The 17,446-nt window shown below is 45.0% G+C and overlaps 1 protein-coding gene across 2 annotated transcripts in view; it reads right to left on the bottom strand.

The window, feature by feature from the left end:
• SGCG (sarcoglycan gamma) overlaps nt 1–17,446 on the bottom strand; it is a 261,016-nt gene that overhangs the window by 140,602 nt on the left and 102,968 nt on the right. For both annotated transcript variants that reach the window (XM_019525497.1, XM_019525498.1), the window contains one exon: nt 11,501–11,588. In XM_019525497.1, coding sequence (XP_019381042.1) covers nt 11,501–11,588 — 88 coding nt within the window. The remainder of the gene's footprint in view (nt 1–11,500; nt 11,589–17,446) is intronic.

The following is a 17,446-nucleotide window of genomic DNA, read 5'->3' as shown; positions in this document are numbered from 1 at the left end:
GGCTAACAGAAGGCAGCCTTCTGAATGCCAGCCAACATGGCTTTGTTGCTAGAAGGTCTTGCCTGACCAACCTTGTTTCCTTCTATGATCAGGTGATGCATTGCCTGGACAAGAGAGGCAAGGTTGATGTCATATATCTGGATTTCAAGAAAGTCTTTGACTTGGTCTCCCATGATGTCCTCATGGTTAAGCTGTGGACCTGCAGCCTTGACCATCTCACAGTCTAATGGCTAGGGACCTGGCTTGGGGACAGACCCTAAAAATATTAGTTGATGGGAGCAAATCAAAGTGACCAATGGAGTCCCTCAAGGCTCAGTACTCAGGCCAATGCTCTTCAACATCTTCATTAATGATCTGGATTTGGGCATCAGATGTGGACTGGAAAAGTTCACAGATGACACTAAACTATAGGGGAAGGCGGTCACACTGGAAGACAGGCTGGGGATACAGGCCGACCTGGACATGCTCGCAAGGTGGGTGGACCAAAACCTGATGGCATTCAATGTAGAGAAGCGCAGGGTGCTCCACCTTGGGAGAAAAAACCAGCATCATACTTATAGGCTCAGCTGTGCTACACTCACTAGCACCATGACCAAAAGAGACTTGGGGGTCTTGATTGAGCACAATATGAACATGAGCCACCAATGTGATGCCGTGGCTGGCAAAGCAAACCAAATACTGACATGCATCCACCGATGCATCTCTAGCAAAACCAGGGATGTCATCCTCCTGCTTTAATCAGCCTTAGTGAGGCTGCAGCTGGAATACTGCATTCAGTTTGGGCCCCCCACTTCAGGAGGGATGTGGATAAGCTTGAGAGAGTCCAACAGAGAGCCACTCATATAATCAAAGGCCAAGAGAGCAAGTCTTATGAGGCGAGGCTGAGGGACATGGGACTCTTCAGCCTGGAGAAGAGAAGGCTCAGGGGGAACTTGGTGGCAGCCTATAAGTATATAAGGGGGGTGCATCAGGACTTGGGAGAACAGTTGTTCACCAGGGCCCCCCAAGGGTGAACAAGGTCTAATGGCTGCAAACTCCTGGCAGGCTGATTTAGACTGGACATAAGAAAAAACTTCTTTACAGTCTGAGTGTCCAGGGTCTGGCACAGACTCCCCCCAGCAGTGGTGCAAGCACCTACTTTGGACTCATTCAAAATGCATCTGGATGTTTATCTTGCTGGGATCATTTGACCCCAGCAGACTTCCTGCCTATGGCAGGGGGGCTGGACTCAATGATCTTGCGAGATTCCTCCTAGCCCCCAATGTCTATGAAGTCTATAAATACACTTATACAACTTGAAGCTGACACCAAACTGGCAGGGGTTCCAAGCACTTTGTAGGATAGGATCAAAATTCAAGTGATCTTCCAAATGTACATTTTTAAGAGGAATGTGTCTTGTGCTCTCTCTGTGCAAGAAAAAAAAATTGCACATGGTGGAGCAAATGAAATAAAGAACCATATTCTAAGAGTCATGAAGATAATATTATATATCAGCTTCTCACTACCACTAACATGAGAATGCAAAGCTAGGTTAGTTCTTCTCTGACAGCACCAAAATATTATCAAGTCAACTGGGTTGGATTGTTGTAGAAGGTTTTATGAAATAATATTCTCCTTTCAAATGATCTTGTTTCCAAAAAATCAAGAAAATACTTTCAAAGCACCCAAGCACAAAATTATTATGCAAGGTAGTTGTGTCAGCTGAAGGACAAAAGGCATGGTAGAACAAGGCAATGGGTAGTAGTAACAACAACAATGCAACAAAGATAAAACTCTGAAGACAAATTATTTCCAGGTAACATAAAGATATGTTTAACATATGGTGGTAACATAAATGACAAAGATATGTTTTAAGGCATTCATGACATAGCTGGAGGACAGAACTAGCAGTGAGGCATGAGCCTGGCTAAAGGGGGCAGCAAGGAGGCTACCATAAGAGGCACAACTGATGAACTTAGACTGGTGGGGCGATGGAGCATCCCACAGAAGTTGCAGGGGGAGAAGGTTTGCAGCCTCCCCACTACCAGCCTGCTGCAAACCCCATCCCCACCACTCCTGGCCAGCATCCAACCCCACCCTGGTCCCAGCCAGCTCCAAGCCCCATGCCCCTCACTCCCATGGGATGCCCCACCGCTCCACCAGTTTGAGCTCACCAGCCGGGCCTGTACCATAACAGCCCAAAAGCATCCCAGAAAGAACTATCTTGGTGCGGCCTTGTTTGGGTTCCATGAGCAACCATGATGCCCCCTGGTGACCACATAACTTTTGCCCTGCTCCAGCTCTAGGGCGCCTTCCCTTTCTCTCCCTTTCCCCTTCCTGTCATACCTTGATGTATTTGTTTGATTGAAAGAGAGGCTGCCTAAGGGTCCTAGCGTGAGCCCAAGGTAATCTGATCACCAGCAGGTCCACTCAGACCCTGCTGGTCTTGGTCCTAACCTGGATGGGTCCTCTTGTACCCCAGTACACCTATAACTTTAAGGGCTATTCACAACCTCCAACCTCCCCTACAGTCATGCCCATGCCCTGCAGGTGTTACTGTACAAGTACCCCCTTGTTGGGACCTCAGCCTTCTCAGCCTCTGCCTCTTTTCTCTAGCTGGGCCTTCTAGCCCAGGCCCACTGTGCTGGGCCTGGCTTTTGGGCTCCAGCTATGTTCTCAATTACTTTAGTTCTGGACCTTCTGGCCCTGTCTCTGTCCTGTCTTGGGCAATGAACTTGTTTTAGCTCTGTCTGGTCTCTCTGGCCCTGTCTCTGCCCTGCTTTGAGTGCTGATCCTCCTTTGACTCTGTATGCATTCCCTGGCCCTGTCTCCACCCTGCTTAGGGTTCTGAGTTTATTCTGGCTCTGTCTGGGCCCCCTGGCCCTTTCTTCACTCTTCCTTGGGCAGCAAGCTTGCTTTGGCTCTGTTTTGGCTCCCTGGCCCTGTCTGGCTTCCATCCATGCTAGGCTTCCACTTTTTGCTTGGCAACAACCTGCTTTAGGCTTCAGCCTGCTCTGTGTTTTGTGCCCTTAACTCTAGCAGGACTGAAAACTTTCTTACATCCTTGGGCACAGTTGGGACCACCACCAACCAGATAGTCCCATCCCAAACTGTCAGTGTAAACTGTAACGAAAGAATAAGCCCACTGAATATAACACAAACTAAACCCACTCCAGGCCCAATCACCAACAGTAACTTCTGGTCAGGGCATAAAGATTTCCCCTTCCCCTGAGGTGCATCTCTCTGTGAGTCACCAGTGTTTTACTAGCAGTCCTTAGGGCATCTCAAAAATCAGGCAGACATCACCCTGTGGTTTTCCTGACCAGGAACTCTTCTGCCTATGGCTTGTGAGGTCAGATTGCCTGACCTGGCTCAGGCCTTAGGCTTCTATGCTGTCCAAGTCCTGCCTCTTCCAGTCAGGTAGTGCTCCAGCCGTGCAGGCGTTCATCATTCGGGCCTGACAGCTGATTGCAATGGCAGTTTATGTCTGCTGCTCTAGCAGCCCCTTGATGCCCAAACCAGGCTTTGCCCTACTGTAGATCAGCTAGCTCTGCAATAGGCAGTCAGAGACATTCATCCTTAGCTTCCTATTGCAGCTGTCCCTTAGCTGTCCCTTGCAGCCAAGTCACCGCAGCAGAATTCTCCTGACTGGCTGCAGGTGCACCCCTTCCCTCTAATGGGCAGCTCCCTGCCTAGGCAGCAGTGTTGTGTTAGTGTCTTTCCTCTTGTGGCTAGCCCCTGCTCAGCTGTCTGGGCTCCATCTGTTGCCATTTCTCCATTAAAGTAAGAGGATGCCCAGGCACCCAGGCTCTCTTTTGCACCCTGTGCCAAGAACAGCTTTCCTCCAAATATACTGCTTACCAACAATTCGTGGCAGGAGAGAAGAATGAGGAAGAGTAGGCTGGGGTTGTATTGATGAGAAGGGGCAGGGATGAAAATCCAGACTTGTGACACTAATAGCTAACCTAAACTTCCCTTGCTGCAACTTGTGACCATTGTTCCTTGTTCTGTTATCTGCTATCACTAAGAACAGTCTAGCTTCATCTTTTTGGAACCATCCTTCAGGTAGTTGAAGGGTATTATTATATCCCCTTTCACTTCTCTTCTCCAGACTAAATAATCCCAGTTCTCTCAGCCTCTTATCAGAAGTCATGTGTCCCAGCTCTTGAACCATTTTTCTTGCTGAAGTCTCTTCAATTTGTCTACATCCTTTCTGTAGTGGGGGGTCCAAAACTGGACACAATACTCCAGATGTGGCCTCACCAGTGCTGAATACAGGAGAATAATCATTTTCCTTGATCTGCTGGTAACCGTCCTACTAATGCAGCCCAGTATGCTGTTAGCTCTCTTCACAAGAAGGGCACACTAGGTGCAATTAGGACAAAGCAATAATCCCTGGAGCACTTTGAGTTAGAATGAACTGCTCCCAGGTGCAGCACCTACACATGCACCTGGAACAGCAGCCATTTGAGCCAGGGTAAAGCAGGCCCATGCTGGCAGGAGACATGGTGGCTCAGCCTCAGGCTATGGGTGGCAGATTTGGATGGCAGAGGGGCTGGTAGGAACTGGGGGTCTGGCCCCAGCTGGCTGGGCTGACCGAGCACAATTTACACCTGCTGTCACCATGTACATGTGTTTCATCACAGTTATTTATTGGGCTGTAGTACCTGACGGTACTATTTTATGGAGGATTTAATTAGTTTACAGTGCATAAAGCTAATTAATCTACTCCATTTTAAAGCACATGTGTAGATGAACCCATTGCTGACTCAATTTCAGCTTATTGTCCACTCTAACTCCCAGGTCCTTTTCTGCAGAGATGCTGTTTAGCCAGTCAGTCCCCAGCCTGTACTAGTGCATGGGACTGTTCCATCCTAAGTGCAGAACTCTGCACTTGTCCTTATTGAACTTAATGATATTTCTTTAGGTCCAGTCCTTTAATTTGTCTAGTTCTCTCTTAATCCTAGCCCTACCCTCTAGCATAGCTATTATTCCCCTCAGCTTGGTGTCATCTGCAAACTTGCTGAGAGTGTTCTACATCCCATTTTCCAGATCGTTGATGTAGATGTTGAACAAAACCAGTCCCAGGATTGACCCCACATAATCCCATGTGAGTCTCTACAAGTCTGGTCAGAGAAAATGCAGGTGGCATAACTGGTTGGAAGATGCTGCTTCCCACTTGCCCAAAGAGTAGAAAACCTAGGCTATGGGCTTTCCTCACCTAGAAGGGATTTGAACTTGCACTTCCACTTCACATTAAATATCATGCAAGGCTAACAGCACCCTTGACCACACCTGTTGAATATGACTCAGTAGGCATCCAAGATGGGAAGGTATGAGTAGCTGGAAGAGAACAAACTAGAAGGATCTGGCTCTGGTTCTGTGACATGGATACTGCTCTGAAAAGGAGGTTGCCCTGTGTTCTATCCCATTATTTTCCATGTTATCCATTTAGGTGAAGTGTAGAAAAATAAGATTTGGTCCTACATGTCCTTGTGATTCCCACTTGAAAAACACCAAGTATCCCCAGGTAGCAGAAAAGGAAATGAATTATAGAATAAAAACTGACAGCACATCTTGAAGAGCTACTTTTATTATAATACCCGTTTCTTTTTGTCTGAGTTATTTATATTGGTATTTCACTCTTGGGAATTCACAAGTAATAACTACAAGTATGGGATGCAGGTGTTTGGAGTCTTCTTAAACAAAGGCTGTGGCTAGTGACAGGAGTTGCATATAAATCAGTTTAAGTGATCAGAAACCAATTTAAACCCGTGTGGCAGAGCACAGGTTGTCTCTGCCACTTTAAGAGGTTTCAGACAGATTGAGTGAGGCCTGGGACAGGGCCAGGGGCCACTTGGTAGGACCTGTGGCTCAAGGGGTGTAAGGCCCAGTGAGGGGACAGAGTAGGGGCACCACAGAGGGGCATATGGCCAAGGTACTGCTAAGGACACCTGAGGTCACGTTTGGGCCAGAGGCAGAGTGTGGCCCAGCAATGGGGCCACGGGTGGGGTGTGGGGCAGTGGAAGTGATTTTGGATACCATTTGCAAGGCATGGGACGTGGTGTAGGGATGGTTCAGAGCTGTGTATTATGCCCTTGGCTTTGGTGCAATAAATGGGCAGGCTCCCACCTATGAACAACTTTTTAGTTCCAACAAAGGCATGGCAGATGAGTCAGATGCCCTAGACATGTGGGTGGGCCAACAACCGGACTAGCCTCTAGACGGCCCCCTGTCACAGCCTGTAACAGAACAGAAGTTCAGCGCATATAAGATGTTTTCAAAATGTCTGAAACCAGTTTTAGATAAACCTGGTTGGATGTAGTATTAGGTTTAACTGATTTAGGTCAAGCTGGTTTATGGAACTTTTGTCCCAGATCCCTTCCTGATTCAAGTTAACTTACAGTCCCCCTGCATCCCGGGATTCTGTGCTGTCTCTTCTAGCAGAGCAGTATCTGCTCCACTCCTCTGCTCTCTAGCTGGAACAATATCACTGCTCTGGCTGGCAGAGAAGGCGGAGGGGGGCGGGAATCCTAGCACCAGACCCCAGACACGGTCTGCCTGGTAGGGTAGAGCAGGGAAGTCCTTTGAGGCTTTTCCTATCTCTCTGATTGAGTGGGGCAGGGAAGGTGGGGGGGGGGGGCATGACCAGGACTCAGCCCAGCTGGCTGAATATGATGGGAATGGGTTTAAACCCCCACCCTGGCCTGCATGGATCATAGGTGGGGTCTGCCTGGCAGGGGCAGTGAGGAAGCCCTCAGAGGCTTTCCTGCCCTTCCTGCTCAAGCAGAGACAGAGGGCCATGATCAGGTCCAGCCTGGCCTGGCTGCTTAAGTATGACAGGGTAGGGAGGGTCAGTCCCCAACCCTGACCCACATCAGCCCCAGCCCCAGCCCCAGCCCCAGCCCTAGCCCTAGCCAGGTCAGCCTATGGGGCATTGGAGGTAGTCCTCAGAGGCTTCTCCCTCCTCCCCACTCAAGCAGATGTGGCCAGGTCCCAGTATGACTCAGATGCCTGATTATGATACATGACTCACCTGGGAGTGATTTAACCTTGGTTATTCTCAGATTATTTTTCTCCTGGAGTAACCATTTTTTGCTCTGGAAGAAAAATCCCGAGCATTCTGTACACTTGTGGTTTCTCCTGGGAAAGCATGACTCTCCCAGGATAAACAAAATGTCTGTACATGGCCACTGATTTACTACAGATTACCAAGAGAAGGACCCTTTTTAGAGAAGCTACAGAAACTGCTTGAGTTCTGGTGGAATGGGCTATAAATCTTAATGTTGGGTCTAATTTAGATAATCGCAAGATAACTTAAGATAAATATGTATCAGTTCAGACAAAGTCTGGGTCAATATTCCCTGACTTTATACCCAGTTTTTACAAGCTACAAAGAGCAAGGTGACATCGCTAAAAATATAATCCTAATTAGGTAAAAGGACATGATGTGAAGTTTAGCTTTTTTCCTTGTTGGAATGTGCTTTGGCAAAGCAAAAAGGTAGGTATATTACTTGATTAAGATAGATATCCAACATTACTTTTGGCAAAAATCTTCAGACAAACAGCATTACCCTTCTCTTATGAAGTACAGTGTATGGAAGTCCTGCCATGAGGACTTGTATTTCTGTTACCTTTATATCTCTTACTGTACTGCTGCTAGAGAGATGGCCTTGATAAATAATTGGAAAAGGGAACATATACCAGGAGTGTAGAATTTGGACCTTCAATTCTGTCAGCACTTGGTTAAGATCTCTAGAAAGGAGAAGTTCCCCAAGGCCCCTCTGAGATCTAGTTATTGAATACAGGAATATTGTGTAAACCTGAATAGAAGTATGATTAGCTGACTTTGTTGCCTAGCAGCTATCACTGAAATCACAGACCAGTGGTTCTCAACCTTTTTAGACTCAAAGAACCCCTAGGTAGACTTGAGGCTCCCTTTGGAAAAGGCCAGCTCTTAGTTTTCACTCTTTTATGGCTAGAGAAAAATAATAGAGCAGTTTTCTGTTGCAAAGAATTCAGAAAGACTACAATTATGTATTTCTATTTGAAATCTCTGGTTTTATCTTGTGGATCATGCTTGTTTATTTAATAGTGTTAATATTGTATGTCACCCCATGACATCTTTAAAAGGATCTCAGCACACCCTGGTTCTGAATTACTGTCATAGACAGTTCTGAACTTCTTAGTGACAAGAAGAATTTCAGAGTAGTAGTACATGAGCTCTAGTCACAGGTAATTGATATTCTTGGGCCCAGATAATGAATCACTTCTATTCATGTAAATATGTAGATTCTTGATGTCTGAAAAGCAAATCCTCTCAAGTACTGTCAACCTGCTAGCATCATGTAGTTAAGTACAAAAATGATGGATTGGGATACAGAAATTGGATCTATTTTTCTTTCTTGGAAATTATATCTGATCAAAGCAGTTAGCAGGTCAGAGGTCAGGTTGACAAATTGATCAAGTCTGAATACCAAAATTAGCATTGGCCATTCTGGTATCAGCATGCTTAGGTTCCCTGAATTCTGACTGAACTTCCAGTTCATTATCTTTAATGGGAAGTATGTATATGTTATCCCTAGAATCAGGGAATTCAAAACATATTCAGTAGTGATCACAGACTTGTAACTCTTCTGGAACAGAAGAAGTCCATGAACGTTATCACTACTTTTAAAAATATTTTCTTTAGGATGGTGTTTTTTACTGATAATTTATGATAATTTGCAAACTGCCTGTGTAACAGGGAACCCTAGCCCTGATACTAGAAGACAGGTCAGCCCCTTTAAGGCCAGAACTTTCTAGGCACAGTGTGCCGGTTAAGGTGGGGGGTAAAAGCTGAGCCTGGCCAGTTAGTCAGGTGACCAGAAGGGGGCAGGCCAGGACTATAAAAACCCTGGGCTGAGTGGCAGTAGGGGCCAGCATCCAAAGGGGAAGGAGTGTGTCCCAGAGCTCCATGGAGTGGCTTGGTGAGTGGTCTGAAGGCTGGAGGAGGGGAACTATAGAGGACCCCTGAGAGATGGCAGCAACTGTAGAAGAAGGACTGTAGCTGACGGTGAGAAGCCAAAGCACAAACCCCTGCATAAATGTAAGCCAGCATGCTGCCTTCTTTAATCACATTTCCTCTTGGTGGTGGTTGTTGCCCATGGACAGGACTGTTCATATTTTTTTTGTTATTGAATAACACCGGTGGTTTGGGCGAAGCTGTTGGGGAAGGAGGAGGTCTCATTGGGACCCCACTACAGTGTGGGGACTCAGCGCCAGTGTGGGTGTAGGATTTGGGGTGCATTGACCCTGGCACCAGAGAAGGTGCAGTATTTGGGGTACATAGGCCCTGGCGCCAGTGTGGGCACAGGATTTTAGGGTGTACAGACCCCGGCACCAGAGGATGCAATTCTAAAAAGTTAGGGTGGTCTGGTGCACCTGAGGTGCAATTTTGGGGTTTTTTTGGATGGGGACAGTGTGAATTCAAGGACATTCCCCCGCCTTGAACTTGTGACCCCTGTGGCCGGGCCTCTAGGCTAGGCTCCAGATTGCAGCAGAAAGGAGGGCCACGAGCCTCAAGACAAGGGAAAAAAGGCTAGTGCCTTGGTGTCAAACCCTGTTTGGTGGGTTTAGACAGGGAGGCCTAGCTAGAAAAAAAGACAGGGGTCAAGGTCTGTGGAGGCAGAAGACCCCAACATACGAAATACGATAGGCAGTCTTCCACTTCCAAGAACATCAGTATAATAATTTCCATCAAGACGTGGCAGGAAAGTAGAGAGCAGGACACAAGAACCTTAAAGGGGACTTCAGGGGCACTCCACCTAAGGTGCAGATAACAGGGAAGATGGCGCTGGGGAGGGCAACCTGTTACAGCCTGAAAAGACTGTTTGCCATAACATTTTTTTAAAACAGGTCCCTGGCAGACCTGACACTTAAGACATGATTAACCTTAAATAGTAATCTGGACACATGTTTAGGTGTGGCTGATTTCCATGGCACTGTAAATTGAACACGTGGTAGGGTACCTGTCAGGTAGTTTTATGCTGGCTGCATGGCAGAGCTTGGTTGACAGCTCCCTCATGTTGGCAGGCTGACAGTTATGTGATGAAGCCCTGCCTGAGGCTGCACCTTGCTGTTTTCAGGATGGCAGCTGGTCATCCTGCTTGCATGGCATGATGCAAGCAGATGTATCCTATTTGCATGGAAGGATGCACAATTTTGGCACTGGGGATCAGATCCCAATTGATGCATTATCACTTACCTATGAAGAATGATCCCCAAGATCTCACCTCAGATCCCAGTCAAGTTGAAAGTTGGGTGACCACAGACAGTTTGAACTCATTTGGGTGCCCAAGCTAGTAGGAGACTCTGGTGGGGTCCCAGGGCTGAAAATCGACAGTCAACTGATTGTTGGTCTCAGCTCTGGGAGCACACCAAAGCCAGTCGGAGACTCCAGAGCAGTCCCAAGGTTAAGACCAACAGTCAGCTGCATCTCCATATCTAGATATTGGAGAATATTGAATGTTCAAATCCCAACCTCTCTTTGGCCTTAGATGATTGAGATAGTTCTTGATAGACCATAGAATTCGAAAAACTACGTATGCAAGGAAGAGAGTAAATTATATACTAATCAATCAGCCCTTAGATGGGAACCACACAGACTGTGGATTAAGTCTCCAAAGGACTAGGCTGGTCAAAGGAATCCAAACTTAAATTATGGGGTGCCCACACAGTAAAAGTGGAATGCATAAGAACTAAACTTAAAAATATTTTTTTATCTGACCTTTAAAGAGTTCTGATTTTCAATGATTATTGTTTAATAAATCAAAAGAATAAAAAATATTAAATCAACACTTTAAAAAAAAGACCACAGCAGAGTTTTGTGGGGCATATAATTGAGTACTCACCAAAATCTAAAGAACTCAGTCTTTATACTTTCCCTGGTTCAGAGCACTTTGAAAAAATATTGTTTGCCTTAGTTTTGCTGGTTGCTTAGGGCATTAGTTTAGAAGTTGCTATTCACAATTACATTCCATTTAAATTTGCTGTATCCCATTTCCAGCAATAACTAATACTAACAAAAGTGAAATTTAAGGGAAAATTATATTATAGCTCAGTGAAATTCAATATAGTGTGTATTATCTTCTCCAACCATTTACACTACTACAGTTTCTAATTTTAACTAGTATTACTATTCACTGTAAAGAATATGAAAAAAAGAACTGAAAGGAGATAAGATAGTTTACACTATTTTGTTTAAAGCTGCTGATGATAATGAGAGAAAAACAAACAACCCAAACTCTGGTTTTCCTGTCAAAACATGAAAGAAACAAATTCTTTATGTATTCATGAAGTTAATATTTAATTGGTGAGTTGGAAACAAGATTTTAAGCACACACTGTGCAACAGACGGACAGGACAAGTAAGGTTGCAACAATGGACAATTAGCATGCATATAACCCTTTCTATCTTAAAAGCTCTTTACAAATATTCATTAATGCAATCACAAAATGTTAAAAAAACAGTTTAGACTTACCCACATTTAATCTGCCTGTGACTTCTCCATTAGAATTGCGAGCGTTCACAGTCACATTATGAGTAGACTGGAGAAGCAGGGATGAGTCCTATAGTATAGTGAAAGATTTATAGATTAAGCAGAACAAATTACATTTTCAACCCTTTTTTAAGATTTATTTTAACTCTGTAATTAGAGGAGCCTTTGCAGTTACAAAACCAGTCAAATTATAGATTTATGATGAAAGGATTAATTTGGCCCCATGTTTGTGAATAAATTTTGTATTTAGTTGTCACATGTAGCTGACAGATGTAGAAAAAAGTACTAATTATTTGTACTGGTATTCAGCATTTTTTAGTTGCACATATGGATTAAAATTAAAATTCAAGATTTTAAATTCTAGATGGCCTATGAATATATGCTAGATAAGAAAGACACAAGGGCATCATTGGAGCTTTTGTACTGAGTCATAGTTAAGTCATAAGATCATAGGAAATTAGGGCTGGAAGGAACATTGTGAGGTTATCTAGTCCACACCCCAGATCAAGGCAGAATCATCCCTGACTAAACCGGCCCAGCCAAGCATCTGTCTAAACAGTTCTTGAAAACTTCCAAGGATGAAGAGTCCACCATTTCTCTAAGTAGCCTGTTCCAATGCTTGGGCACCCTCACAGTGAGAAAGTTCCTTCTAATCTCCAACCTAAATTTCCCCTGCTGCAGCTTGAGACCATTGCTTCTAGTCCTATCACCTACAGCTACAGAGAAAAGCCCATATCCATCCTCTCTGTAATCATCCTTCAGGTTTTTGAAGACTGTTGTTAAATCCACCCTCCCTCCCCCACTTGGTCTTCTATTCTTTAGACTGAATAACCCTAGTTCTTTCAGTCTTTCTTCATAAGCCTTGATTCCCAGGACCCTGACCATTTTTGTTGCTCTATGCCATATTCTTTTCAAACTGTCTACATCCTTCTTGAAAAGTGGGGCTCAAAACACAACACAATCACTTTGCAAGTGCCATTTCTGTTAATACACTCTAGTATGCTGTTGGCATTTTTTGCAACGAGAGCACAATGTTGGCTCATCTTTAGCTTATGGTCCACAGTAACCCCTAAGTCCTTCTTTGCAGCACTGCAGCCTAGCCAGTTATTCCCCAGTCTGTATTTGTGTATACGATTATTCTGTCCCAAGTGCAGGACTTTGCACTTGTCCATGTTGGATCTCATTTGATTGATTGCAGACCACTTATCCAAAATGACCTGGATAGAATGGACCCTAGTCCTACTCTCCAAAGTCCACCTAACTCGGTGTCATCCACAAATGTTGTAAGTATAAACTCAAACCCATCTTCCAAATCATTAAAAATATTATAAAATTAAAGGGACTAAAAAATACCAGACCTGGGACAGACCCCTGGGGAACCCCACTTAATACTTCTTCCCAACTAGAAATTGAGCCATTGTTGACTACTCATTGAGTACAATGATCCAACCAGTTATGCATCCACTTAACAGTATGTTTGCTGAGTCTGGATTTTCCTAGCTTGTTAATGAGAAATCAATAGCAGTGTCAAAAACCCTGCTACTGTCAAGGTGTATCAAATCTACCTATCTACAGAGCCTGACACCTTATCATAGAAGGAAACTTGTATAGGCTTATAATAGACTCCAGAAAAGATGCACAGTCAGTGTATATATTCTTAGTAGAGTTCAATTGGTAGGAGAAGCTGCTAGGAGATTGGAGGAAGAAAGCCTGCTAAAGTAAGAAAGTCAGATGCTATGCTGGCTATGAATAGTCCAGTTTCCAACAGACAAACTTAAAAAAGAAATTATAACAAGTAAATAAATAAATGTAAGATAGTGTATTCTAAAATGGTACTCAAGAGATGAATCCATAGGCCAGTAATCTTTTAAAGAGTTAAAAAACACTTTAAATACATGAAGAATTATAATTTTATTATCTGCTGAGTCAGATCCTTTTTATGCCCTTAATGTATGCCAGTTACTGATGACCACAATAGACCCTTCAACTGTTAGACATGTATTAGTCACTGTCATACCACTCTTTTTTTCAGTCATGTTCCCTCAGTTGAAAACCTGAAGGTGCATGGTAGAGGAACTCCAAAGAGAAGTCAACATTTTCACTCTAAGCCTCATTCATCTAAGAGGACTGTGAGTAAAACTGTCCTAGGCAGCCATCCTGATGGTCTACTTAAATTCTCATGTGATAGAGGTACAATATTAATATGAGAACCAAAAATGCCATTTGCCATGTGCTTGGGAGAGCCACACTACAGACTATTCTTTACCAATGAGCTGATAAAGATAGGTATTCATATCAAGCTGATAAGACAATTCAGCCATTCTGTTCTTGATCTTCGGGAGTGCTTTATTTTTTTAGAAGTTCTTTTGATTGATAGTAACACTCATGGAGTATAATATTACTGTATAAACTGAAATGGCATATCTAGCCCTGAAGATTTTGTTTTGTTCAGTTTGTACATAACAAGAAGTGGTTCATAACAAATTCATGTCTAAATAATTTAAGATCTGTTCAAAACCCCTTTCTTCTACCAAATTAACTTATGTGTTAATAAAAACCCTTCATTCCACTTCTAGATACACAAGCAGTTTCAGTCATCTGCTATTTTTAACCCAATCTGCTTGAGAAATATATCCTGTCTCCTTGCTCAAGTATGTGTTTTCCCCTACGCTCTGAACTCAAAGCAAAAGAAAAAAAACTTATACTTCTGTGATGACTGTAGGTGTTGTAGGGCTTCCTGCCACTGCCCTGAACTCATTTTCCTACAGGAGGTGACAGGGTGGACCTCAGCTTCAGATCACCTGGTCTGCCAGGAAGTTGGACCTATGTTTCTTGCCTGCCACGATTTTGATGATATTATATTGCTAGGAGCCAATGCTCAAGGTGATCCTGCCCGGTCTCAATCCCTGTTTTCTTTTGTGGGGCTCCAAACCTCCCTTTTACCCCACCCTAGCCTCTCCAGGTGGCACTCAGAGTTCACTGCAGCCAGATCGTAATGCCGCCTGTTGGTCTATTATTCTGCCCTCAGCCAGCAGGGTGACGACCTGCTTTGGTTAGACACACACCCTTCCAGGGCTGGCTTTGGCCTGCACTCAAACATCCAAAAAAAAGACAAAGCAAAACCTGACTGCTCTCAGTCTCTTTGTCAGACTCAGTCCATGTCCCCTTCACCTGGGGTAAGGCTTTCATGTCCCAATCACAACAAAAAAAAATCAGTCCAGTCACTGCTCTGCAGAGGCCTGCTCCGGCTTACTCGTGAACATTCACAGTCCCAGTGGGATCTCTCCCATGTGCAGCAAGGCTATAACCTGAAACAGCAATTCTTCTGGCCTCTCCCCTCAGCTGTCACTCCACTCCAGGGATTATTAGGCAGCTTCCACCTGCCTCCTTCTCAGGGTCACACCCTCAGCATTGCTCCAGCAAGTTTTACAACACTTGCCTGTTGGGCCGCTCAGCTGCTCCTCTCTCTGCAGTTTTCAGGAAATCAACCCCACTCTGCCCCTCTCCAGGGCCAGAAATACTTCTGAGCAGCCTCTCTCCTCCAATCGGAGTGAAATACTGCTCCGGAAGTGTGGGGATTGCTTCTTTTTCCTTCCGGTCTCTAACTGCAGCCCCTCTGGCCCTCCATGCTGTATGTGTTGCTTGCTTTCACTTTCCCTGTCTGCTGCTGTTGGCTGCTTCTCTTCTCCTGACCTCCCCTGTCCAGCGTGTAAGGCACCTCAGGGCTTTTGTTTACTCTCTCACTCCTTCACAACTTCCTATACAATCTTTAGATGTACATACTTACACATACAGATGTCATAAATTTAAAATATGTGCCCTATCATATGCCTTATAGGGAAAAAAAAAGGAGAGGGGCAGGGGAATTGTTATCTTTATTATTGTTTTTAAAGAACCAGAAAGGAATATTCCCACATTTCCTGTACAACCGAAACATTTTAGAGATTGTCACGGTGTGGGGTCCTAGGGGTGGCCGTGATCTCCCCTAGCGCCCCCTACCGTGCCAAGTTTGTGTTAAAGGATCCTCGTTCTCTCCTGCCACGTCTTGATCTTAAGTATATTAAAAGGATGCTGCCTCTCGTCTTCTTAGTCACAGTGCTCTTGCTACCCCACATCTCGTTTCTATAATGGGGTTCCGGGCACCCCAGCCTTATGGGCTATGTGTGGCTCCAACCACCCCTGTACCATGCCCCAAGCCTCGTTGGTATACCGGATGTTGTTTGTCTCTCTCTCTGCGCCCTCTCTGGCACTTAAGCTTTCCACTGCCTTGTCCCACAACCATGCCCCACAGACGCTCATCAATCACTGCCCCCCTTGCTCTGAGGCCTTCTCGTGCTGCCCCCTTTGCTCTGGGGCTTTCGCAGCCTTGGGGTTCAGGTGGCCGTAGCTGTGCCTGGCCCCAACTCTCCTCCTTGGGGTCTCGAACCCCTGCAGGGCTCAGGCAGCCTTGGCCTTACCTGGCCTCCAACTCTCCACATCCCCTTCTCTGGGGCTTTTTCCTCACCGCCCCACTTCTGTGGGGCTGGGGTCAGTGCACTCCAAAATGCTGCACCCTCCGGTGCTGGGGTCCCCATGCTACTGTGGAACCCCTATGAGGCCTCCTCCAACCCCTAATAGCCTCACCCAAACCACCAGTAGTAAATGGTAAACAGAAGACTCAAGCCTCTTGGCTATAACATAAACCTAAGCCATTTGGCTATAACAACATTTGAGCCACTCCAGGGCTTCTCCTTCTCTCACCAGCATTGCATTGTGCAGTCATTCAGGCCCCTTCCTTTTCCTCACTCAGGCAGAGCTCCTACCCCATGGCTCCTGGCAGGGAACTGCCTGCTTGGCCTCAGCCTGGGAATTATATAGGAGCCAGGCCCTGCCCCTTCCAGTCAGATGACTCCCAGCGGTTGCAACCTGTACCTGTGCTTCCTCATTACTTCTTTGGCTGCCCTGGTAACCAGCAGCTGAGCTCCCCACTCACTGCTAGGGCTTTCTCCCTAGCTGTTTCCACTCTAAGGAGCAGGGCACCTGTGTGCTCTACGACACACCTCCCCTCTTTATAGGAGCAGAGCACCAAGGTGCTCTGTGACAGAGATATTTAAAATATTCTATGATGAGAGGCTGAGAGCCATGGGACTCTTCAGCCTCAAAAAGCGCAGGCTCAGGGGAAACTTAGTGGCTTCCTATAAGTATATAAGGAGTGTACATCAGGATCTGGGGGAATGCCTGTTCACCAGAGCACTCCAGAGGATGACAAGGGCAAATGGTCACAAACTCCTCCAAGACCATTTTAGGCTGGACATAAGGAAAAACTTTTTACTGTCCGAGCCCCCAAGGCCTGAAATAGACTGCCTCCAGAGATGGTGCAAGCACCTACTCTGGACTCTTTTAAGAAACATCTGAATGCCTATCTTGCTGGGATCCTTTGACCCTAGCTGACTTCCTGCCCCTGGGGCAGGGGGCTGGACTCAATGATCTTCTGAGGTGCCTTCCAGCCCTAATGTCTATGAAATCTATTTAAACCTCCCTCTCAACTGTTAACAGCTGAACTCAGGATAAGAAAGACAACTGATTCCCTGCTTACAGGGGAATAGATAATAAAAATAATCTCAACAAGAAATACCTTTAAGTTCTCATGAAAAACTATGAAACATTTCTAAGCTTTTATTATCACTCATTTGGAATGACTTGCATGATTCACTTATGTTATGAGCAATATGTTTACCTATTTAAATTTCTGAGTGTTTATCCCCAACATATCTTAGTGTAATCATAACATCTGAGCACCAATATCAAGCTCATGTTGATAAAATCTGTATGTCATGTTATCCCATCCTATATTCCATAGTATATTTATTTATGCCTATATGTACAATATAGCATACATGCAAACAAACATAAACATGTTATTGATTTTCTTGGTGAATGTCTGTCAGG

The sequence above is a fragment of the Gavialis gangeticus genome, unplaced genomic scaffold (assembly GCF_001723915.1).
Source record: "Gavialis gangeticus isolate Ggan-Ray unplaced genomic scaffold, GavGan_comp1, whole genome shotgun sequence".
In the NCBI taxonomy this organism is placed as follows: domain Eukaryota; kingdom Metazoa; phylum Chordata; order Crocodylia; family Gavialidae; genus Gavialis; species Gavialis gangeticus.
The sequence above is the reverse complement of the archived record's forward strand: the minus strand, read 5'-3'. Positions and strand labels throughout refer to the sequence as shown.